This window comes from Triturus cristatus, chromosome 4_2, assembly GCF_964204655.1.
Source record: "Triturus cristatus chromosome 4_2, aTriCri1.1, whole genome shotgun sequence".
NCBI classification, from domain to species: Eukaryota; Metazoa; Chordata; class Amphibia; order Caudata; family Salamandridae; genus Triturus; species Triturus cristatus.
Genome location: NC_140586.1, coordinates 176,996,596 through 177,021,829, shown reverse-complemented (window position 1 = coordinate 177,021,829; position 25,234 = coordinate 176,996,596). Strand labels below are relative to the sequence as shown.

General features: G+C 44.5%; 1 protein-coding gene across 1 annotated transcript in view; it reads right to left on the bottom strand.

The window, feature by feature from the left end:
• The window catches only part of LOC146833299 (extracellular calcium-sensing receptor-like), a 362,453-nt gene extending 337,429 nt beyond the window's left edge, over nt 1-25,024 (bottom strand). The window contains exons 1-3 of the mRNA XM_085600062.1: nt 24,942-25,024; nt 6,217-6,311; nt 5,156-5,419 (exon numbers count right to left, since the gene is read on the bottom strand). Of these exons, the coding sequence (XP_085456188.1) occupies nt 5,156-5,172 (17 nt within the window). The 5' untranslated portion in view covers nt 5,173-5,419; nt 6,217-6,311; nt 24,942-25,024. The remainder of the gene's footprint in view (nt 1-5,155; nt 5,420-6,216; nt 6,312-24,941) is intronic.
• Nucleotides 25,025-25,234: the final 210 nt, after the last annotated feature.

Here is a 25,234-nt window from a genome sequence, read left to right as displayed (position 1 = left end):
AAGCACAGCAGAGTATCCCCTGTTATCACTGGTCAATAAAGCACAGGAGCATATTCTGTTATCACACCTCAATGAAGACTTTCTCCCAGTTACCCCCTCGCAGTTTGTACCGTTCTTCAATAAAGCACAGCAGCATAGTCCGTTACCAATGCTCAATAAAGCACAGCAGCATATTCTGTTACCACACCTCAGTGAAATACAGCAGAGTACTCCCAGTTACCATCCCACAATGTAGCACAGTGACGAATTTGCAGTTACCAATCAATGAAGCACAGCAGTGTATTCCCAGGAACAACCGCTCAATTCAGCACAGCAGCGTATTCTGCTACCACACTTCAGTGAAGCACAGCAGCATACTTCAATTTACCATCCATTAAAATAGCACAGAAGTGAATTTGCAGATACAAATTGTCAATGAAGCACAGCAGCGTTTTGCCTGTTATCAACACTCAAAGCTCAGCAGTGTATTTTTCTACCACACCTTGTTGAAGTACAGCAGCGTAGTCCCAGTTATCACCCCTCAATGTAGCACAGTAGCATTTTTGTAGTTACTAAAACAATGAAGCACAGAAGCTTATTCCCAGTAACCAACGCTCAACACAGCACAGCAGCGTATTCTGTTACCACCCTTCAGTGTAGCAAAGCAGCGTACTCCCAGTTGACACCCTTCAGTGAAGTACAGCAGCATACCCCGTTACCACCCATCATGAAGAGACCAGTCTATCAAAGTACTGAGAAGTCAATGACACAAAGCAAGTCTGCGGTATCAAAGATTGCCTCAAGACGAGACCAGCTCACCAGAACACCTAGAAGTCAATTACAAAACGAAATTCAGAGGTATGCAAGGTGACTCCATGAAGAGGAAAGTGCATCAAAGCACCGAGACGTCAATCACACAGAGCTAGTCAGAGGTATGCAAGTTTGCCCTATGAAGAAGCCCTTGTATCAAAGCACTGAGAAGTCAATTACAAAGAGCAAGTCATAGGTATGCAAGATCACCCCATGAAGAGGCTTGTGTGTCAAAGCACCGAGAAATGAATCATGGAGAGCAAGTCATAGGTATGCAAGCGCCCCCCATGAAGAGGCCCTTGAGTGATATTCAGACAATAATATTACATTTAAAATATCGATATACAAGAATATCGACTTTGAAATTTCGTGACATGGAAATATCCACAGCAACAATAGCGATGTCAAAAATATTGATTTTTAGGTAAGTAATATCGATTTCTAAAATATCAAAGTCATTAATATTGTTTTAAAAAATATAGTTGAAAATATCGTGTTTTTAATGAATATGTATTTTAGTATATGATGTACATTTTTGCATATTACTGTTTATGTCTGTTGACTATATTTGTAACATTATTAGTAGTTATTAAATGTCATTTAATTAAATTTAGTGTTTAGTTCCGTAGCGGGTTGTGGATTTTAATGGGGTATAGGGTAGGAAGAAATTCAATTATAATAAATGTATTCATTTTTATGTAAAATTATTTATGTTATTGATATTTAAGAAAGTTTGTGTTCTCTTTTCAATACATTTTATGTGCAGGTTCGGAGGTTTCTAGGGGTGAAGGGTGGGTAGTAATTTATTCTTAATTAATTTTTGAATAATATTAAGTAATTGAAAATAAATATGTTCATTGCTTATTTATTTTTAGGTGCGGGATGTAGGGTAAAGGGTAGGGAGTAAATTATTTTTAATTGATTCATATTTTTTTCTCAATTGATAATTAATTGATAATCATATTAATTGTTTAATTAATTTACTTTGGTTGCCGTTTGGGGGTTTATGGGGTAAAGTGTTGTAAGTAATTTATTTTTAGTTAATAAGTATTTGTAAATTAATAAACATGAATTGACAATTATGTTAATTGTTTAATTAGTTTGGTTTGGGGATCATTGTGGTAAAGGTTGGGACTTAATTTATTTTGAATTAATTATTATTTGCCAATTTCCTTTCATAAATACTCGATAATTAATTATGTTAATTCTTTCATTAAATTATTTTGGTGAGGTTTGTGGGGTTTATAGGGGTAAAGGGTGGGAAGTAAATTATTATAATGAAATAATTAGTAACACTATCAATTTAATTGACAATGATTTTATTTGTGTAATATATTTTTTTATTTAGTTTAAGTTTAGCTGTGGGTTATGGGGTGAATAGGGGTAAAGGGCGGGAAGTTCATTTTAATGCATTTATATTTAGTTTTGAATAAATATTTAATATATTGCTAATTATTTTGTTAATAGTGTTATTACCTTTCATGTTTTTGATTTTATATGTGGGATGTGGGTTTTGTAGGTGAATGAGGTGGGAAGTAAATTCATTTTGATTAATTAATAACTTCATAATTATGTTAATTTTTCTTACATTTTATGTGTTGTGTGTTTTGTAGGGGTTTATTGTGGAAATTACATTAATTATAATTAATAGTTACCATATAATACTTAGTTTGTCGATATATATATTAATAGTGTAAATATTTCTTTTAATTTTCAGAGCACGTTGACTGTTTTGTGGGGTTATAAGGTGGGTAGTAACTAAATTAATAGTATGTTATAATCTTTTTTGTTAAAAAAAAATTTTCAAATAAAATATTTTGTCTAAATATTATTTATGTATTTTGTTTATAATATATATACATATTTGTGTTATTTATTTCACATTATATTATGTTTTTATTTTCAATATTAAATATATTTGTTTTAAAAATCCAAGTCATTAATTTTTGCAAAAATATAGTTGCCTGAAAATAACTTTTTTTAATTATTATGTATTTTAGTATACATTTTAAATGTATATGATGTATATTTTATACAATTAATGTTTTCATTTTTCTAATTTTGTGTTTAGTTCCATAGCGGGTTGTGGGTTTTATAGGGTAGGAAGTAATTTCATTATCATAAATGTATGAATATTTTTTATTTAAAAATATTTTTCTATTGTTATTTAATAATGTTAATTGTGCTATTCTTTAAGCGAACTTTATGTGCGGGATGTGGGATTTACAGGTTTGAAGGGGAGTAGTAATTTATTTATAATTAATTATTATTTAATTGCTGATTAATATCAATTAATTATTTGAAAATTAAATATGTTCATTGTGTAATTCACTTTTTTGGTGCAGGTTGTGGGTTTAGGGGTAAAGGAAGGTAAGAAATTTGTTTTTTACTCATTAAAAATATTTGATCAATCAACATTAATTTATAATTATGGTAATTGTTGAAATTTTATTTCAAGTTTGATTTTAGGTGTGGGTTATGGGGTTTATAGGGGTAAAGGTTGGGAATGTTTTTTACCTTGCTTTTATTTAGGAATTGTACATTCATCAGTATATATTATGTCACAAGTGGTTAGAGTGTACGGGAATAGTGACAAGGAATTGTACATTCATCAGTATATATTATGTCACAAGTGGTTAGTGTACGAGAATAGTGACAAAAACGTCCTTCGTACATCCGAGTACCCCACCTTACCCGAAATATCCCCAACAGGGGCCAGGGACTTTGGCCCATGGACAATATCTAATGCACACTTCTCTTTGACGGATATACTGTACAATTCCAATAAAATCCCCATGAAGTGGCCTGTGCAAGGTTGCCAGATGAAGAGGCCTGTGCGTTAAAGCACCAGACAACAAGTCAGAGGTATGGAAAGTCGCTCCATGATCAGGTGGGTGCATCAAACCAATGAGAAGTCAATCATGTAGAGTAGTCGTCAAATACACCGAGCCAGTCAGAGATGTGCAAGACTGTCCCATGAAGAGGCTAGTGCGTCCAGCACAGTGAAGTCAATTAGGCAGAGCAAATCAAACGTATGAAATGTCGCCTCATGAAGAGACTAGTGTATCAACTACGGAGAAGTCAATTACACAAAGCAAGTAGGAGGTATGCAAGATCGTCTCATGAAGAGACCAGTGCATTAAAGCAATGAGAAGTCAATAACAAAGAGCACGTCAGACTTCTGGAAGGCCAACCCATGAAGACAAATCATGTAGAGCAAGTCAGAAATATGGTCCCTTACAGAGGACCGTGCGTCGAAGCACCAAGAAGTCAATCATGCAGCGTAAATCAGAGGTATACATGGTCACACCCTGAAGAGGCCAGTGCTTCAAAGAACAGAGACTTCAATCATGCAGAGCAAGTCAGAGATATGCAAGGTTGCCCCATGAAGAGGCTGGTGCGTCAAAACACCAAGACTTCAATCATGCAGAGAAGGCTAGAGGCATGGAAGTTCATCCAATGAAGGGGACAGTGCGTCAAAGCACCAAGAAGTCAATTAAGCACAGGAAGCCAGAGGTATGCAAGATCAATTCATGAAGAGACGTCAATATCAGAGCAGAGAGTGAGAGGGTAATTTGACTCTCACCCCAATACCTAAACACCACAAAGGAAGAAAGAGGTTATGGATTGCCTATTAGAGTGGCCCACTGACAGTTTTTTCATTAGAAACAGAGCAATCAGGGGCATGGTAGATCCTCCTCTTGGCTAGTGGCATTCAGGACCTCCAGAAGACCTCTGCTGTAAGGAATACATAAAACAAGTCATGCTAAACACCAGCAGATAGACGTGGTCTGCACATACTCGCCAAAGGTTCCAGTGTCTTTGGCCTACTTCTTCATCCACTTCCAGAGAGGGTGGGCTCTGTCGCCTTTGACATACAGTTGGCTAAATATGTGTCGAACTGCACCCAGCAAAGGCTTGCCGGGTGCAGTTCGACAGGACTTACGCTTTTCTCTCTCAGAAACCTGGGAATCAGGAACCTGATCCCCAGGTTGCTGAGAGAGAAAAGCATAAGTCAATGTTCATAGAAGCTGCTATGTGGTAGGTGCAGCACTACTTGCCTCTGGCGCCCTCATCGCTGTGTAATGCCCTGCTTAAGTTAATCAAAGCCTTAAGTATGAGCTGAACCCCCATACGCTACTCAAAGACCACCCCTCACCCCTGCCCACTACAGGCCTGTTTAAGAAACTGGTTGGAAGGGAAACCTGGGATCAATAAACCCTTCTCAGCATAAGTTGCTTAAGATAAACAAGCAGAGTATAGTTTACTGGGTCTTTCCTCATTTGGAGGGTAAGATGACAATGATGCAAACAAGTCCACTAGAATGAAGCGGAAAAGAAAATGATCAGACAAAACCTTTCTTTACCCATTTGTTCTGTGCATGTCTCCAACTTCAAGTCTCTTCTAAGCACTCCATGAAAGAATTGGTGGCTGCTGAGACAAGCGAGCCCGGAACCATCAGCATTAGTCTGGCGAACTTCAGGTAGACGCTAGATGCAAATCCCAAGAGTGGAAGAGGTACAAGTCCATCTCACCTGTATTTTTCCAGGAACACCTTGCTTTTATCAAAGTGTTTGGATGAGAACTCATAGATGGACTTGGCTGCCCTCCAGTCATCCACTTGGGCATACTGTAGAAGAGAGGAAAGCGAGAAGTGAATTACACAGATAAAGTCAGATGTATGCAAGATCATCTCATGAAGAGACCAGTGTATAAAAAGCACTAAGAAGTCAGTTACATAGAGCAACTCAGAGGCATGCAAGATCACCTCATGAGGAGACCAGTGTACCAAAATACTGAAAGCAAGTATGTGGTATGCAAGATCACCTCATGAAGAGACCAGTGTACCATACACACAGTTACCACCACTCAGTAAAGCACTGCAGCGTACTTCAGTTGCCACCCTTCAGTAAAACACAGCAGCATATTCCCAGTTACCACTCTTCAATGAAGCAAAACAAACAAGTCCATTATTACCACTCAATAAAGCACAACAGTGTAATATGTTACCACCCCTCATGCTCCCAATCACCAACCCTCAGTGAAGCATAGCAATATTACTCCTGGTTACCACCCTGTGACGCAAAGCAGCGTACTTGCAGATACCAACCCCACAGTAAAGTACAATAGCGTACTCCATTGCAACCCTCAATGAAGAACAGCAGTGTATTCAAGTTCGGAGGGTAAGTTGGCAATGATGCAAACAAGCCCACTAGAATAAAGCGGAAAAGAAAATGGTCAGAGAAAACCTTTATTTACCCATTTCATCAGTGCAGGTCTCCTACTTCAAGTCTCTTCTAAGCACTCTGTGAAACATATGTTAGCTGATGAGACAAGCGAGCTCGGAACCATCAGCATTAGTCTGGCAACTTCAGGTAAATGCAAGATGCAAATCCCAAGAGTAGAGGAGGTACAAGTCTAACTCACCTGTGTTTTTTCAGGGACATCTTGTGAATATTATTGTCTATGGATGAGAACTCGTAAATGGACTTGACTGCCATCCAGTCATCCACTTGGGCACTCTGTAGAAGAGAGGAAAGTGAGAAGCAAGTCAGAGGTATGCAAAATCACCTCATTAAGAGACCAGTATTCCATACACACATTTACCACCACCCAATTAAGCACCGCAGAGTACTCCAGTTACTAACCCTCAGTGATACACAGGCAGTGTATTTCCAGTTACCACCCCTAAATGAAACAGCAGCGTGATGCTTAACTCCTCGTAAAGGCAGTAGCCTTCCACCACTGAGGGTAGTGCTTTGGGAACCCCTTCCATTCCAACAAGGCCACAATCCGTGAGACAGGCCTATGTCATGGCACACATGCATGATTCGTGTTTGTTTAAAACAAAGAAATCTGCATTAGCGATTCAGACAACAGGACAGTAAGGCACTCAGGGCAGGGGTACACATCACTTACCATGCAGAGAACTTTTCTGTCCCAACAACTTAATAAATGTAATAAGCTAACGCAATGTTATCCCGTGGAAGAGGTAGGCCCAACGGTAGTGAAAAACAAATTTGACATTTTTCACAACTTAAAACCACATGTCCAACTTTTTAAAAACACGGTACCCTGCACTAAGGACTGATTAGGGCCTCCATTAGGGATGCTGTATTTGTATTTAAAAAAAGGAGTTTGGCAAACGGATATTTTGCTAAGTCAAATTGGCACTTTGAAACCCCGCAAAGGCTACAATGGCAGGCCTGAGACACGTTTGAAAGGGCTACTTAAGTGGGTGGCACAATAAGTGCTGCAGGCCCACTAGTAGCATTTAATTTAACAAGCCTGTATACATGTTATGCCTCTTTACTAGGGACTTAAGTAAATTAAATGTGCCAGTCACGTGCAGTCCAATGACATTATGTTTTAAGGAGTGAGCACAAGCACTTTGGCACTGACTATCAGTGGTAAAGTACTGAGGTTTCTGGCTTTGCTCTAGAAAACCTTGAGAACCTCTAGACAACCTTGTGGCTCACCCGGAATGGGGGGCCTTAACTACCACCTTAAAAGGAGCTCTGGAGGCTGTATTAAATGTCCAAGGGGGACGAAAACTGATAATTGAGTTGTCCAGGGGCAAAACTCCTGTAGCCGAAAGACTTTCAGCAGATATTTAAAAGACCTAAGTGAAGGAGCTAGCCCTGAGCCTAGTAGAGGTTTATACTGCTGCTACGGTACTCAGAAAAAAGGGATGCTTCTGTTGTTGCCAAAACCTAGACAAGACCTCTTGCACCATATTAAAGCCGGTAGTGGTCATAGCTGACCTGGAATAAGACTTTGGCACAATAGGATGCCGATCTATCTTCGCAGTTAGGAGAATACTAGAACACAGGCCTAATATCATGCAATGGTTCGTACTCATATTTGCTCCACCACTCGCATGCTTTAAGACAGGGTAAGCGGTATGAGAGTCATACCAGATAAAGAAGAGAACTCACCACATAGGCTTTCTCTATTTTTGCTATGGTGATGGTGGGCATTGCTAATGAAAGAAGATGTGATAATAAAGATAGAGGAATCCACATTTCGCATACAGGACAACACCCATATGACTATGCTCAGACGATATACTGCTTTATGCAAGGAGCATTACGTCAGATTTTCCATCAATGTTGGCAGTAGTAACAACTTTTACTGAGGTGTCAGGATTAAGAGACAATAGTATTAAGGCTTGCATTTTTACTGATTAACCCTATCCCATTGGACCTGACAGGCAGATTAACTACCAGGGTCTTCAATAGGAATCTGACTTGTGCCACTATCTGGGGGCTCAGTTATACCACAACGAAGCAGGCATACTTAAGAGCAATATAGATAGAGCAGTGATAGCCCTGAAGGGTAGTGTCCAGCTCTGGAGCTTTCTTCTCTTATCGGTCATGGGCAGGATATTGTTGTCTCAAGAGAAAAGGGAAGATGAGAGGAATATCACAAGGAGTTTGTCCTCTTCAAAACAAGAAAGCCAGTCTGGCCTCTGTGTGCTAACCATTCACAAGATAGAACACACTAGGGTTTCTTATATAACCCTCACCCACTAGGGTTGTTCCTTGGTGGCATGCTTCATCATAGGGTTCCTCCCATTTTGCTGCGGAACGGGCTTGCTACGACCTGCGACTTATGCAGGAGCACCAAATAGTATGCTTTAAATTATGAAAATATAAGACGTGGGAGGGGTATTGTTGGAGGTTTAAAAATACCTGCCAGGTAAGTAAGTAATACTTTAATCTGTCCTCCAGGCGGTATAGTTAAAAAGTAGGGCGAGAGAATAGAAAGTATAGGTTGCAATGTACCTTCCTGTCTATTGGTCTACATGATTCAAGCCAATGTCCATGGCTTTTCTTCGGGACCAAGGATCTAACTCCCTGATTCCACTCCTAGAATAGTACTAGTGAAGTGACCTTACGCACTCTGCATGCTAAAAGAAAAGGTTTTTTAGCACCTACTTGGTGCTACTGCTTGGCAACCTGTAATATATAATGAGAGAGCTAGCCTGGCAAAGTTTCAGGCAGAAAACAGGAGAACAGTGCGCTTAGACTATTTATTTATTTTGTGTGTTTTATAAAGCGCACAGCTGCCCCAACGGGGCGTCCCGGCGCTGATAAATCTGGGAACGGGGAGGATCAGAACGGAAGGAGCATTATGCAATATTTTTCTGCTAAAATTAAACTAAGTAAGCTGTATATGCTTTTTATATATTTTAAAGAAATCACCTCTATGTGGAAGGTCATGTGAACTAAAATACAATGCTTGCTGAGGTGAGCATATCTAATGAAACAGTGATCCCTGTGGCGTAAAACACAAAGCAAAATAACACAGACATAGCACATACACTACAAAAACTGAGGGAAGACTTTTTCAGAATAGGTCCTCAGTGGCAAGACGAGCCTATAGTCACACTCGATGGGGACAAAACACAAATCATAGCCATCATGTCATGCTCGTAAGAATGAGCTCACTGAGAGAACTATGCTTATGGGCACTTTAACAGCTGTGCCGTACTCACTGCTTTTAAGGCGTCCTCTGTGCCAAATCAGCTAAGGAACTGCACTAGGGCCTGAATATTACCATGTTTACCCCATAAAGATGTTCATATATTTAGTGATGGTGAGTGGACGCATGGGCTGTGCGTCCTCACTGCACTGTCTAAAACAGTAGCAACTAGACCGCTCGGTCATTTCCAAAATGGCAGACGCAAGTGGAACCACTTCCTAGTTCCTCTTGCGGTGCCACAGGTGCAGACATGGGCACGGTCTAGCTGCATGTCCTCAACTGCGCTGTGTCCTTATTTTGTAGTTATTATGTGGCTGTTGGGTGTATTTTACAGTCATCTATTGATATATGGGTGAAACAACTGTGATGAATATTTCTCAGCTAAGATAATATATTATATATATTCCCAGCTAAGAGAATATAGGAGTCACTAGTAGCTCTTGTATAAAATTTAAAAAAGGGCGGATCGTGGTTATGTGCCCCCATTACCTGTGGAAATATTGTTAAAAATCAAGTAATGGTAAAGAATGGAACCTGGTGTTATCGCCTATATACACTGGATAATTGAATGTGTCCCGTACCATATGTTGCTACAGGGTTCAAATTCAATCGGGGTCAGAGATAATTAAGACTCATATTAATGGGACGTATTAGGCCAGTGGTTTACAAACTTTTTCAACAAGCGGCTCCCCTGACCTATTGGCCGTGGCTCCCCATTACATAACTTTTTGTGACAGATGGGGGGGGGGGGGGGGGCTCGAATTTGTTGTATATAAAACTTCAAAAACAAAGTTCTTACACGGCTATATCAGTCTGTGCTCTGAGATCATATTCTCACTAAAGAGGTGTCTTTAAATCTGAATAAGACTGTTAGACCCGGATTCCTGGGCACTAGGGCACTCAGGGGTTACTCGGCTCCAATCGCATCAACTGGAGTGTTCCCAGCTGGTGTCCTGGGGCCTTGGTAATAGTGGACATAAAACTGGATAGCCAAGTACTCCACTCCAGCACTTAAATCTCTCAGGGTAGTGAGACAAAGCAATCCAAGGTTTACTCAAGGAGGTGAGGTGGCTTTTATCATTCAGAAAACAGTGCAAACGGTACTATCAGCTGAAAGTCAATGTCCAGGCCGTGCTTTACGTTTTAAATAGAAAAGTTCTTTAAAGCACACAAGAGAAATATACTACACATAAAACTAGGAAAAACAGTGAAAAACAGATGTTGCTACAACCGTCTGGACCAGAGCTCTGACTCCAAACAGTATTATAGGGCCTAGACACTAAGCACTATAAAAACACAGTTAACATGGAGGCACACAATTAGCATTGCATATTACAGACCATGTTGCACAGGGATTCTCTCTGTAGGAAAGTAGGATCTGCTTTAATGGTCACCCCCACTTTTCTCTGGTGTCATTATGTTTTACTGACTAGTCTGACTGGGATCCTGCACCCCAGTCTCCGTGCTTCTTCCCTAAATTGGACACGATGAGTACATTCAGGTGTGGCCGAGTATATGAAAAAGGCAAGCAAAAACCTTGAGGCAAGCCAAGAACTCCAGAAAGCTTGCAATGACCAAAAGGCTGTCCAGACTTTGTACCAGCCAGGCCAGGAAGTGTGGCTGTTGGCGTCTGTGGCCCCAGCAGCTGTCCAAGACAAATGGAGTGGGCCCCACACAATCCTTGAAAAGAAAGCAGAGGTCACCTACCTGGTGGACCTAGGCACTCCCAGAAGTCCCCACCGGGTACTTCATGTGAACCACCTAAAGCCTTTTGTAGACAGGGCCGACATGAGCTTGCTCAAGGCCACTGATGAGGGACAGGATGAAGAGTGCGACCCTCTCTCTGATCTCCTCTGTCAGAACTCTGTTGATTGGTCAGTTGATTGAGTAGCCTTGGCAGGCAGCCTCACTGTCCAGCAGCAAGCTGATTGCATGAAGGCCCTCAATCGGTACCAACAGATGTTCTCTCTAACACCCAGTCAAACCATCTGGTGTGCCTATGAAGTGGACACAGCGGACAGTCTGCCAGTAAAGAAAAAAAGGTACAGACAGCCTGACCATCAGGACTGCATCAGGACAGCGTTCCAAAAGATGCTGGAATTGGGGGTCATTGAACCTTCAGATAGACCTTGGGTTAGTCCAGTAATCCTTGTGGCAAAACCTCCACCTACAGCGTTTGGTTGGCATGGAGGTGTGTTTGCAGCCCTATGATGAAGCATGACAGCTTGCTGTGTGCGAGGGCAGTTTTACTGATTTGGTGCTTTTCCCCTACACTCATCCACCTTCATGTAGTGTTATTAATTCCATAAATAAACATTAAATTACACTACAAATTCATCATTAAAGGAGACGTAAAAGCTTTTCATAGAAACCTAGGTGCCTATTTACAAGCCCCTTGCGCTGCTGGTGCATCACTTTTAACATGGGAAAAAGTGACACGCCGGCCAGCGCCAGGGGCTTGTAAATAAGCCCCTAGTCTCCAAGGTACTGCAAAAGATTACAATAAAACAAACAACCTATTTCCATTACAGGTCAGCGTAGTTACATTAATGTGCCTTGTAATCGCACTATACTACTATGAGAAATATTTGAGTGGGGAAAAGAAGTTAAAATTTTATTTTTTAATCTTGCTACCCTACTGTATTCAGATTGTGCTAGTCTTCTGCTTTTCCATCAAGTGCATGTCTTGGCCAGCCCTCATCTGACCTGTGGCTTGTACCATTCTTCTCCATCTCATGCCTCACATGTCTTTCATTTGGCTTTTTCCTCACTCACCTCTCTCATTTGTATAGTGCCTAGTTCCACTTTCTCATCTGTGTTGCCCCTCTGGTTACTTCTCTCATCAGTCTTCTTCCTTTGTCACCCACATCCATTTACATCTCATTAGAATACTTAATAAAGAGTATAAGTACAGACAAAGTGGACACTAGGAATGTATATCTTAAGCAATTACATTTGGTTAACATATTCACACCGGAATTTAATAGTATTTTAGGGGTCAATCGAGAAGCGCCATCCAGGCACAGGCTTGGCCACTATAAGTTGGCTTGTCAAAGTGGCCTGTGCAATCTCTAGGCGTTGAGAGATTGCTTAGTAAAGGCTTTCATGTATGCACTGTGTACAGTGTGCCCACGTCCTGGAAATGAGGCATGTGCACCAGTAGCTGGGGAATCTTGGAGAGCGTTACTACATATGGATTGCCCGGCCTCGCCAAAAGGTGTCAGTTTACAACCAAGGAGGGTAACCATGGCACAGTGGTGTGAGATTTCAGCGTGGTACCTTGTGGGTGTGCATGTGAGTGTCTTACATCCTCCCTTTCTGTATACTTGTGCTTAATGACAGAGGAAATGTTATCTAGTGGTTTCTCAGAGAAAGGGAATAATACAAAGGAGGAGGACAGCAGCTTCTCGTGGGGTATCCTCCCCTGTTCCCCAGGTCAAGATTCAGTTGGTTGTCGGGGGAACGCTAAAGCGAGCCTTATGGTGGTCCCAGGTCCAGTTTTGCCACCTCATTTTGTCAGCCATTCCGCTCCGGTGCCATGACCGCTGGGGGCGTGGTGAGTGAGCGGGCTGGGCCTCCAGGAGTGCTGGAGGCCCTGGTGGCATTAGGCGGCACTGGGGGAAGGGGCGTGCGACTTTACCCTTGCGGCGTCCATACCCCCACCCCTCTTCTAGGTATTATAATAGGTTCACAGGGGGGGAGGGGAGACTACAGCATGGTGCCTAGTAGTGGCTGTTGAGTGTGGCCCAGGTAGGGCCTTTGTCTGCTCTGTTAGTGTGGGCGGTCGGGGGTCCCGTTTGTGTCCACGTCATTGAGAATCCCGCTGTCACTGAGCGCAGTTCGTTGGGGCCACAGTGGGCGCACTGGTTCGAGCCTGCAGTATTCACACTCACAACCCCCATTAGGTAGCACTGATTACTAAGCCTTAATTTTTGGTTGCGGAAGGTAGAGCCGGCGGCTGCGGCCACGGAAGTAACGCCTGTTCCTTCCCGGCTTGTGAGGGGCAGGAGAGCAGCATGTTGCAGTAGGCCGCGGGCAGCCTCAGACCACCCTGTGGGCCAGCCAGATGGACGGCACGGAGACACCCCGGGTAGTGCTAGGGGCGAAACTGGAGAGCCTGTCCAAATGGAGCTCTCTCAGACGGCACCTGGGGTGAGCTTTATAGGGGCGGCGGGGCAATGGGATTTATGATCCCTGCAGTGGGATAGTGGTTAAGGGCTCTGACTCCAACGCCAAAGGTTAGGTGTTCAAATCTACAAAAGGCATGGGTGCCACGCTCACGGGGCAATTTGGGACACGGGCAGACTCACACGGAAGCAAAGGGTAGTACTTGGTCATGCGCTACATGGGGCGACTCACGCGGTGTGCCCTGACTTCACCTGTAATGCAAGCATTGCGTTGTTGGTGCTACCACCCCCAGGGAGCACTTTGCAGCATGTTGCCTGGGCCTCAGGAGTATTGGGGCAGGTAGTAGTACTTTAAAATGTTAGGGAGGGGAAGCGGAGGGACGGGCGGGTAAACTGTCCCAGCAAGTTATACGTCCCCCGACTCATCGACAGATTGGAGTCAGTTCGAGGGCAGTTAATTGTGGGAAAAGACCTCAAGCTGGTGGATTCACCACTTTCTACAGTATTCGTCCTCCAGTAGTTTAACAACCCACAAGTTTGTTCTCCTTCCCTAAGGGTCGAGCACAGCATTGGCGCTGCAAGCTATGTAGGCCACCGGGTGGCGCTGCAGCACCGTTTTACTATTGGTAAGCCTGAAAGATTATGAAATAAAGGAGATGCTCTACTATGATTGAATGTCCTTTTGGGTGGAGGAGAACAGAATAGAACTATGCCATATTGGTTTCAAACAGTGCTTTCCGGTGGGGGATCATGGGTAAACTAGCAGAACCTGACTTTACAAATTTGTTTCAAGGCCCGCCGATATTCGCACACACAAGGTCGAATAACCTAAGAGAAATCCTGAAATTCAAACCTACTAACCTACAACTCAAACATAAAGGAATGCAAAAATGCCACAACTGTGGCCAGTGTGGAAATGTAATGGTGGGACAGACTTTCAACCACCCTCAGACAGGAGAAAAAATTTCTTTACGACACTCATCTGACTGTAACACAGAAACTGTCATATACGCGATAAGATGTCCATGCGGACTCGTGTATGTAGGTAGAACATCGAGAAAAATAAAAACGAGGATCATAGAACACAAGAGTACAATTCGCAACAAGAATTTGAAATCCTGTCTGGCCACACATTGGATAAACACAGTACACACCATACCCCAACTACGTTTCACCATTTTAGAGAAAATCAGCACCACATCTTGCATTGACATTCACAATACTCTAGCAAGAAAAGAAACATTCTGGATTAAAAAACTGGGTACTCTGACCCCGGGGGGGCTTAATGATCATATTGAATTTTCCTGCTTCTTATGATTCATGTTAGATTTTGCTCTCCAGGTTCTCTCAGTAGACGCACGCTCTCCCCGCAATTACACAATTTTGTAGAGGTTTTGTAAAGGATTTGCACTCGTCTCACACACTGGATGGGTTCACTCAGACATATTATTTCGTTTCATTACTTTCTTTTCTAAGGACACTTATGTGTAGATATCTGACTCAGTAGACAGATACTGACTAAGTCACTTGGAGCATGTCCGGAAACTAGTACACGATTCAATTTTCGACTTCTCATCTGACAAGGAACACTGTAATCCTCAGTGTCCAATGTCTCTATCTGGGACTCAATAAAGTTTTACAATGCACGTCATCTATAAAAACAGCCCCTTCACGTTTCACAATGACGACGCGTTGCTGTTACGTACGCATCGAGATTCCCACGTCTCGCGCTCTTTGACCTTTGACCGGTAAGCCACTTCCGCTGTATTTTGGTTAACCGACCGACTTTGCGTCGGACATGTACCGTACTTAATGTAGCTTTCCTTATCCTTACAGACACCCGGATAGGATTACATTCAGCTCACGGAAGGGTAAGCTTTCATTACTTTCCCTTGATAGTCACTGTTCACACACAGTCGTTCACGCACTAATAAGATTCCCCCACCTTTTCAACAGTCGAAGGTTGCTCTTAGATAACGGTTTACAGAAACTTCATTGGACCCTTGATCGTGAGTACGACAAACAAACACTTGTGGTGTTTACCATGAGGGCAATTCGATATGGGGTCTGTTCTCCTCTCTCGGTTGTTCTCCGCACTTAGGACCTTAAAGGTTGCGTTGACTCGACTATCGACACATTATATATTCTTTCTACAGGCACACGTTTTCTTTTGTTTTTTATTAAAACACCGGGCTTTCAGCTCTTGAACACACTTTCGGTTAAGAGTGCAAATCCTAAAAACGTATATGTGAACTAAGTATTATTGTTTCAATCTTTTGTAGTGTTACAAACGTGGAACTGTTTATTGAAGTACACGAACTGAATCCCCTGAAGAAGGGCTAACAACCCGAAATGCATTGGGATGGATGTTAAAAATTCGATGTATTTTGAAGTTTAAGAAATTACATTGTTTAATGAATTGCATCTGTTTATGAAATATTTCAACCATGAATTACGCTTCACCTACTACGTATGTTTAAGAAATACCTGTTGAACTCATGTGTTTTATTTTTGAAAACCAAAGATTGATGTTACTTTATTAATAATGGTTGAGTAAAAAGAAAAATTACTTTTGTGAAAACTCTTTTGAGTGCGATTGCTGTGCGTCATGTAGGTATGGATCACTCCACACCTCTTGATGTTCGTTTAAACTAGCAGGTGGTCCACTTTGATTATGGACAACATTTTACATGTGTCAGTTTATTCGAAACGACCGGAAATATTGTCGCACCGCAAGTATTATAATTCCTAAATACATTGACACAAGAGCTTTTAAGCTCCGTCAGCCTTCCAGTCATGCAGCCCATTATGTCTCCTATAGCTACTGCTGTGCCCAAAAGAGGGGCAAAAGGAATGTCAGAATGGTGTCTAACTTGCTCCATCCAGGATTACCTTTGATTCGTGTCCTCTCTTTCTTGATGCTCTTCCTCCACGTTTTGAAGAACCTGGAAAAAACAATTGGACTTTGTAGGTTGCACATGCCCACGGCTCTACATGGCAAATTTGTAAGCAGAATAGGATCCCTCCACAGGAATTCTACCTGCTTGCTTCTGTCCAGAGGGAAATGGGTGCTCTGTAAGCATAGTTCAGCTTATGCCAGGCAAGCTAGGAGGAAATCAACCTTTACTGAGGATTGGAATTCACCCGAAAAGCCTTGCGGGGATTCCATTTGGCTAGAAACCCCTGGAAGTCAGTCTGTGTACAAGGGGGAGTGGTGGTGACATTGTCGTACTTTAGAATTTGGGACCGCGTAGGAGGCAGGGCCCTACCCCTGTCTATCCCAGTATTAGTGAACCGCGAATGGTTAATGCGGTATGTACAAGTGCTTTGTGTAACGTTTTAGCTATGAATGCACTGTGTATACGCTATTATACATCACTACGTGGGTTCCATTTTGGAGCGGTGGCCATCTTATGGTTGCCCTCACATAGGCTACATAGCATGAAGCGAATACGGGCCTTTTAGAGCACATGTGCCTTTCCTTGACTTTTCTGTGACCTGGGCAGCTTGGCTCCGCCGCCCCAGGTCAAACTGGTCCCACGAGTTCCCCGTCCTCTGGCCACCTGTGATTAGCATCAGGGTTTGACACACCATAAAGTCTTTTCATCCTACACGAGCCTCCAGCTAATCTCTTTTTCACCTGACTGTTCCTGCTTTATGGCTTGTTTTCCAAACAGGAGATGCTCATGTTTATTGGGGCCTATCGATATCTGATGTGGGATCTGAGCCTTGCTGTGTAAATAATTGCGGGCTGGCTTAACTGGAATGTGGGATGGTCATCATGACTCTGCCTTTTCGTTTGTAATGTATACATGTAATGGCCATATCGTAAACTAAGGAATGTATGCCTGAAGCAGGATATTCTGTATTTAAGAAGAAGCCCGTTTCTGTGATTTTCAGCAGTCTCCTGAGAACATACACGCTGTTGTACTTCTATGATACCTGTAATTGGTCTGCAGCCAATAAACTGATCTTTGACTTCACCCAGAAGACTCTGTGTTTCTGTAGGTCTGAAACAGGAAGAACCCCGAAGTCATAGGGTGTGTTCCCCTGCACCGCTGGGCTTAAAATACCCAGTACTTCAACATTGAGGTAGAGCACGGTTGAGTGGCTGCTCATAGTGTGGATGCCGCTAGCTGAGCACTCTGCATCCACCCAGTCTGCCTTATCTTGCTGCCAACGGGCAGCACACCCATTTTCGGTGGCTCAGACCCTTTACGGGCTCTGTGTACTGGGGGAGACTTTGCTAGAGAGGAGGGCCCTGGTCACAGGACACGACTTGTATCAGAATGCATATCCATCTGTGGTACTATGGGGAGAGGCCTTCTTTTGTGCGTAGAACCCTGCTCTCCTGTGGACGGTCAGGGGCAGGGGAGATGGGGTTCATGGTAAGTGGGAATTACACAGCGGTTAAGGATCAGTGTTCAGCATCCCCCAAGCTCTCACTCTGTGCCAACTGATCAATTTTCGTATAACCATGGACTTGCCGCAGAATACCCCATCTCCAGCATGAATTGCAGATAGAAAGTAAATAAAGTCATAGATGTTATAGCTGAAACGGTTCAACAGTCACTAAAACGCAATGACATGAGTTCATACGCAGTGGAAGGCCCTTTGCCAAGGTTTACTGGTCATTCTTTTGTCCCCTTACCCAGTATTTAGTTATTAGATGTGAAACAGGCACTAAGGCGGGGAAATCTCTGGCAGTATTTCCATGTGTGAAAGTGCGTACTGATGGGAAATAGTATCCGTGTTTAGGCAACATTTTCCATATTAAAGTTCTTTACTGTGCATAGTTTAGTCCGAACCTATTGCAATAAATACTATCCGCGCCAATGGCACGCGATGACCAGGGGAAAGCAATAGAGTAGATTTCAAGAATGCTTTAACAGATATTCGACTGTTGATCAAGTTAAGGGGTTGTCAAATGTCAGAGCTCCTCAACCACGTGGATGTCAAATGTGGGCAGTGAAAATTAACACTAAGGATAGACTTAAAAATCATAGGTTTATAATGGTATAAAATACACCCTCTGTCGCCTGTCCCTTAATCAGATTACATTGTGAGGTACAAGGATGACTATCACATTCATTCATCGACATCTCATGTTGATATACAATTGGAAATTGAATACTGCAGAGGGAGTGACACGAACATATTTCACCCTGCGACAAAAAGTAGAAAACCTGCAATATTACATACATCCTCCAGTTACCTGCAATATACCTGCACGCCCATTTCTCACACCTCCATGACATCCCCTAGGTGCTGCACCACAAGATGAGGTTAACCTTCCCTAAGGTTGGGGTCCTCTTTGTAAGATGGGGCTGGATTTCATGCGGGTCCTAAGGGGGAAATCAGTGTTTTTGAAGCGAAATAATTAAGCTGGCATGTGAGCTCGTTCTTATGGCAATTGGGGAGTGAAGTGATCATTTGTGTCTTTATATATCTGGCATGGTATCTGTCTGTGATACCCGGGAGCTGATCCGAGTTGTGCTGCCTGGGGAGATGTGCAGGGAGGGAAGGGCCCTGCTGCGTCAGTCAGGCATGTGTACCAATGAGGGGGGTTTGGGTGCCTCCTTCCGGCACAAGCTAAGTTGTGCAGCAGGGCATGGCAACACCCTGTTGGCTAGGCAGGGATGCAGCGGCTTCCCAGAAGAGCCGATTTGGTGAAAAGGAGCACACTGAGGGTTGAAAAGAGCTCAAGTGTTTTAATTGTCTCACATTTTAATTTCTCGCAAAGCACAGCCAGTCATGTTGTACTGGTTGAGACCAGCGTGATGTAATTATCTGCTGGGCCGGTTTTGTCACAGCAGTTTTAGAGGCTAAGATGGACAGGTGTCTCAGCAGGGTGCAGAGAGTGAACCTGAAGCTCGGAAGCAGGCAGGCTTGCAGTGTCATGGGAAGTTCCACTGAGGGTTACTGTTATGGAAGGCCAGGGATAGAGGAAATTACATTGTTTGGGGGACAAACTCTCAGAGGGCGATTTTTATCTTTTCACCTCAGCTTCAGCTGGTTTGGGGCCAAAATCCCAGCAACCAAATTTCAGAGTGAATTTCAAGGCAGCTTTTGCTGTTGGGCTCAATGAGAGTTCTGTGGCGGAGTGGTGTTCCACTTCTAGCCACATGCACATGTTCCAGTTCAGGACCAGGAGCGAAGAGATTGTGGGGTTGTTTTCAAAGCGGATGGTCCGTCTTGACCTAGTTGGCGGCTTGGCATCTGAAGTCTCTTGCATATGGCCTGTCAGGGGATCCCCAAGTACATCACCTCAGAGACATTTATAGGTATTTCCTGGTTCATGGTGGGGCTTAAGGTTTCATTACTAAAAACATCCATTTTGCTCCGAATTGCATCAGATGCTGGGCAGGAATGCATCATAGCGGGGACAGTCACCAAAGTATATATGTCTTTTGGTCCACGGTGGAAGGACAGGTACGCTCAATGTATACTAAGTGGAGTGCTCAGTAATGCAACGCAGGCAAAGGGCACATTGGTTTGCGGGGCAAGATACTTACCCCGTAAGGTACACCTGGGTCAGCATATGGGGACGACTCCTGCAATAGAGGAGCATGCTTGTTAATCAATACTTGGTTTCAATCTCCCTAAGCAGGGGGCATATTGAAAGTACTGAGGGGCAACCATTTACTAAGGCCATACCATCAGATAGTGTGCCGCCCCCCTCAGCCTTTCACCCTGGAGAGGATTAGGAGGAAGGCTGCGGTGCCAGCTTACAAGGGTGATAAGCTACCGGAACACACATACTTTCGTTGGTATTGGTAGGGCATCCGGAATTTTATGCTAGCAGGAAGGTATTTAGCAAGCCCCGCACTCAAGGAGACAGGTCTTGCACACATAACCCTTTAGCAGGGGGCAGATTGATGTTCTTGGGGGCAACCTGTTACTAAGGCCATCCCATCAGATAGTGTGCTGCCCCACTCAGCCTTTCACTCTCCTGAAGCAGATAAAATGAGTACCTCCAAGTTGGGTGCAATAATAACCTGTTAATCAGTGCCAGGATATCCCTCGGGGTGAAGGTGCGCAAACACATCCAGGTTAGGTTTGGAATAGCCCAGGTCAATCTCAGTTGGCAAGCTTTCTTCACAACATCGGTGAGGACAGGGAACAAACACATGAAGAGCCAATGGCTTTTGAATCTTGCACATCAGTTATAACGGACTAACATTTACTTTTGACAGGTCCGAGCACAAACAATTGTTTTGAAGTTTAGCCATGGCTTCAGCCAGCTGATCTCATTTGAGTTTCAGAGGCTGAGGGGTTGTTACCTTGCTAAGGGGGAGGTCTAGGATATTTGTGCTTAGTAGGGTCCCCCCCACCCCATGGATATTCTTTCAGCCTGGCACCTCCCTCTTCAGCTACAATAGGCCCACAGGTTCAACCACCCGGTTGTTAGAAAAATGCCACTAGTGCTGGGAGGGCTACAGCACAAAGAGCAAAGGCGGCAAGTTATTGGACTCTGAGCATTCACATATTTAGAAGGGGCGGGCAAACGGCTTGATTGTTCGCCCCATTCCAGTAGCTTTTCCACACGCAGGCCTGCATTCTGGTAGGCGGCAACAGGAGTCTGGCCATGGGCTTCTCACGTGAGGGGTGGGGACCTGGGCCGGCAATTGGGGATGACATGCTCGCTGCAGTCCTTCTCTGACTAGGGTGATGCATGGGACAGGTTGCAAGCATGAGCTGAGGGGTGGGTCCTTTGACTTCATCCCCATGTGAACGTCGTTAGTTTCAGGCTAAAGAGCGACTGCATGACCGCTGGGTGCCGGGGAGGGTTTTCGGGGTGGCAGCTTCCCAGACTATTGCACTGGTTGTTGTTTACACAGAGTGGGGGCAGGTTAGCTGGCCTCCTCTTGTCAGGGTTTGAGGTGTTGGTTAGGTCTTTTTAGAATTGAGTACGAATAGGCTCTATCCTGTCAGCTGGGGCGTGAGTTTGCCATTCCCAATAGGGTGCTGGTACCCTAATATGGTTGGAATAGAGGGTTAGGATCACAAAGACGGACTACTATCAGAGCGCATTTTGTATAGTTAAGAGGATACAGGTACACTGACCATAGGTTTACTCCGTGTCCTCTGATCCACAGCGGCATGATACAGGTTGCTTCAGTTAAGCAAAATATCCTTGGGAGCGGTCAGCCAACAAGGGGACTTGCGTCCCAATTTTGGCCTAAGACGACAGGCGGGTGTGGTGCTCCCTTACAAGGGGTTGGAAGAAGGGCACATTCCGACCAGGCTTGGCTGAAGGGTAATCTGTTACACCCAGATGGGAGACACAAGTATGGCCCAGTGTGTCTGGTCACCCCTTACCTGGCCCGTCGGGAGAGGGGTACTCTGGTTCATGCTGACAGCGTGCCCCTTACCATTTTAGGGTTGAACAGGTATGGAAGGCATGATTAAATGTCAGGCTTGTGGGTCCTGGCAGGCAACTTTGCAAGCACTCTTTTGAAGGGGCAGCAGGCCCAGCGTTCTGGGCAGGCTTGTCAGTTGAACGCATCATGCAGGTTGGACGAGGTGAAACCCAATGTGTTAAAAGGTACATCCGTCAACTGCCACCCAGGGGAGTGGCCGGAGGACAGGTTAAAGTGTTTTATGTACAGGCGAAAGGTGAAGATACCATAGGTACACCTGTGAGGCACCTAAGGTTTGTTGGGGTGCAGTGTTATTAGGCAAATATGTGCAAGCCTTGGCCAGTTAGCTCAGTTGGTTGGAGCATGGTGCTTATAACGCCACGGTTGTGGGTTTAATCCCCATACGGGCCAGAATTTTGGATTAGTTGTATAGAATAGTGTGCAGTGCTCAACAAAATTGTTTTTGCAACCTAGCAATTTTTTCTAGTTGCCAGGACCAACGGTCTGGGGGGAGGGCCTTCCGGGCGTCCTGTGAGTGGGGGTCCCAGGCATTGTCTCCCCTCCCAACAATTTTGGCCATACACCTGGGAGGCAATTACTTGACTTTCCTGGGTAGGAGGGGAAGCCGTGGAGACCTCGCGCAGGAGGGCTAACAGTGCCATGCGAAAAATTCACCGAACATAGGGGTGTGGCTTCATCCAACATGTGTTACTGCATGCTAAGTCCATATGGTGTTTTGATGTAGATGGGATCCACCTGTCCAGAGTGGGAATGGACCTGTTCTTGCCTAATCTGGGGGAGGCCTTGGAATCAGCAGGGTGTAGGTAACTAGGCATAACTTGGTGGGGGGGCATGGGGTGACTGCTATTTCTCCAGGATATTGTTGTGGGGGGGATGAGGAGAGTTGCTGATATTGGCACTATGCGGGCTGCCCAGGGACCACGAAGGGTCCCTCCTAGGAGGGCTGCCCCCCTTTAGTGCCACATGATGGCACATGAGGCATCCGTCCAGTGTTTGCGACACAATAAGGGACCGCATGCCCGCGTCACTTCCGGGCAGGAGTGGGCAGGGTGCGAGGTACATATACCTCTCCCGCCCACTGGGCGCCCTCTTTTCCAGCTGCCCTGACACCGTTTCACTCCCTACCGTATAGCCGGCGTTCAGGCAGGGGGTAGGGGGGTGAGTTTGTCTAACTTATTATTTTGCAGGCACAGTTACAGGGCGATCCATAGGCTGTAAGGTACAATGGGGTACCCTCTGCACGAGCAAAGCAAGAGTGCAAAGGCCAAATATCCCCAGGGAGTTCCTCGCGTTGGACCCTGGAGGAGCGGCGGCGCCCCGTTGGTCCTATGGGCGGTTGTGGACCTGAGCAACCGAAGGTTGCCTGGAACGCTCCGCCTCCTTCTGGGGGCATGAGTCATGGGGTGGTCAACAGGAAGGATCCTCCCACCAAATCTGGCAAACACTGATTGGCTATGGCCACGGTGTAATTTGGCTCATCAGGTGGGCAGGCGGCGAGGGGCTGCCTGCCCTGGGATTGCCAGTAAGATAACCCACCATGTTGGCATATTTGTTATGCAAATAAACCTGCAGCAATGTTCTCCACAAAGAAGGTGTCTTGTCTGTTTATTTCTCCAGGATATTGCTGTGGGGGAGGGGATGGGGAATGTTGTCGATACTGGCACTAAGTTGATTCTCAGCGAGGCCTAAGAAAACATATTTCCCCAACGCACACAAACCCATCAAGGCCTGAAAGATACTGCAGTGGAGAGGTGCCAACAAAAGGCCCTCGGCGAGGCCCCTTCCCTTACTCACACCCTCCCCAGCCAGCTATAGCCTCAGGGCAAGGGCTTGGTAGGGGTCGGGAAAAAGCACACAGCTGCTGTAATAAGGGAACTGAGGTGCCAGTCGGAGAGGGGTGCAGTGGCCAACACATTCGGCATGAGCAGAGGCAATCTGGTACAGAGGTGGCCGTTTAGTCTGCCTGGCTAGAAGTGATCCTCGGCTCCGCTGTGGCCAGTGAGCTGTGGTGGCCTCCCCGGAAGGCAGGAGGACGGCAAGGGACCCCACTAGAGTCCGGTGAGACGCTTGGAGGAGGCTTTCATATCAGCCACGATCCTGCAGGGACGCCTGCTGTGCGGCAGACTTAAGACTCATTTTATATTATTATTCTTCATATTACCCTCTTTCCTATGTCTTTTTGTGAACCTGGTACCTGTTTATTTACTCAATTATTATTGTCATTTTTTTTAAACTCCCTGGGGAAGGCTCGTTTATGTGGAGAGTTTTCAACACCACAAAATCAACCCAGCTCGCAACTTCCATCACCCCCTGACCCGCCAGGAGACTGTATTCCATCCATTTCCGAGTGCGGCGCTTCCTCAGAGAAAGTACGTTTTTGAAGCGCCTGTGATTCTCAGACCATCTGAGCCTTGTTGCACGCACTCTACCCCTCGCACTTGCCTCTCGTCTGTTCCCAGGTAGCTCTTTAAGACCCAGACTGGCCTTGAGCCTCTCACCATGTTCGGGGATCCGCGGATTGAAGCGGCGCACGCGCTGTGTAGCAGCAAACGATTGCTCAGTGTGCGAGCCCTAGAAGAATACCTGGTGTCCGAAGAGCCCCGCCCCCCTCTGCAGGTAGGGACTAATCACAGCAAGGAAGCGGGGTAACTGGCAGACAGTTTTTCTAACGCTTCTAATTTTTTAAAAAAAAAAGCATTTGCAGTGCAACATGTCTCGCATTTATGCGAGTTTGAGCTATTAGCATTGTAAATGACAATGCCTTTAATTTATGTTTTGGTTTTTGAAACATAAATAAAACGCATTGTCATTTACAATGCCAATAGCTTAAACTCGCGTAAATGCGAAACATATTTTTGGAGCTTGCAGCTATTTAAATAAAAACCAGCGTTTTGGTCTAGAAATGCACTTAAGCGACTAAAAGCCAACGAAACATCTTCCTGCTCAACTAAAAATGGAAAATCTGTTTTTGAAAAAGTAAATTGTTACACAAGTGTAGTGACCAGTTTAAAAACATGTATTCTAGGGTTGAACAACTGATTTACTTCACTAATGTTTTAACGTACGTTTCTGTTTGAGGCTATCACCCAAATTACACATATTAAAAAATGAATTAAGATTTACATGTTGTTAACATTAGAAAAAAAGTACTTACGGCTGGAACAGTTTGACCGGATCCCGGTCAGTTGCGTTTGGAGGAAGCCCTCGGATGTAAGGGTTTGTTTTGCTTAACTGGTCCCACCCTGAGCTACTGCTGCTACTACTGTTGTTACTACCGGTGTTACTCGGCCTCGGTGGCGTCATCAGGTGGGCTGGGTTAATACACTGCTGCTCCCTCTGTAATGAAAGTATTTGTTGTGTGTCTGTGTTTTCACTGTTTATTAACGTAATGAAGTGCAAAGTGAAATGAATGTGTGTTTGTTGCTGAAAAACCTCGATCAAGAAATA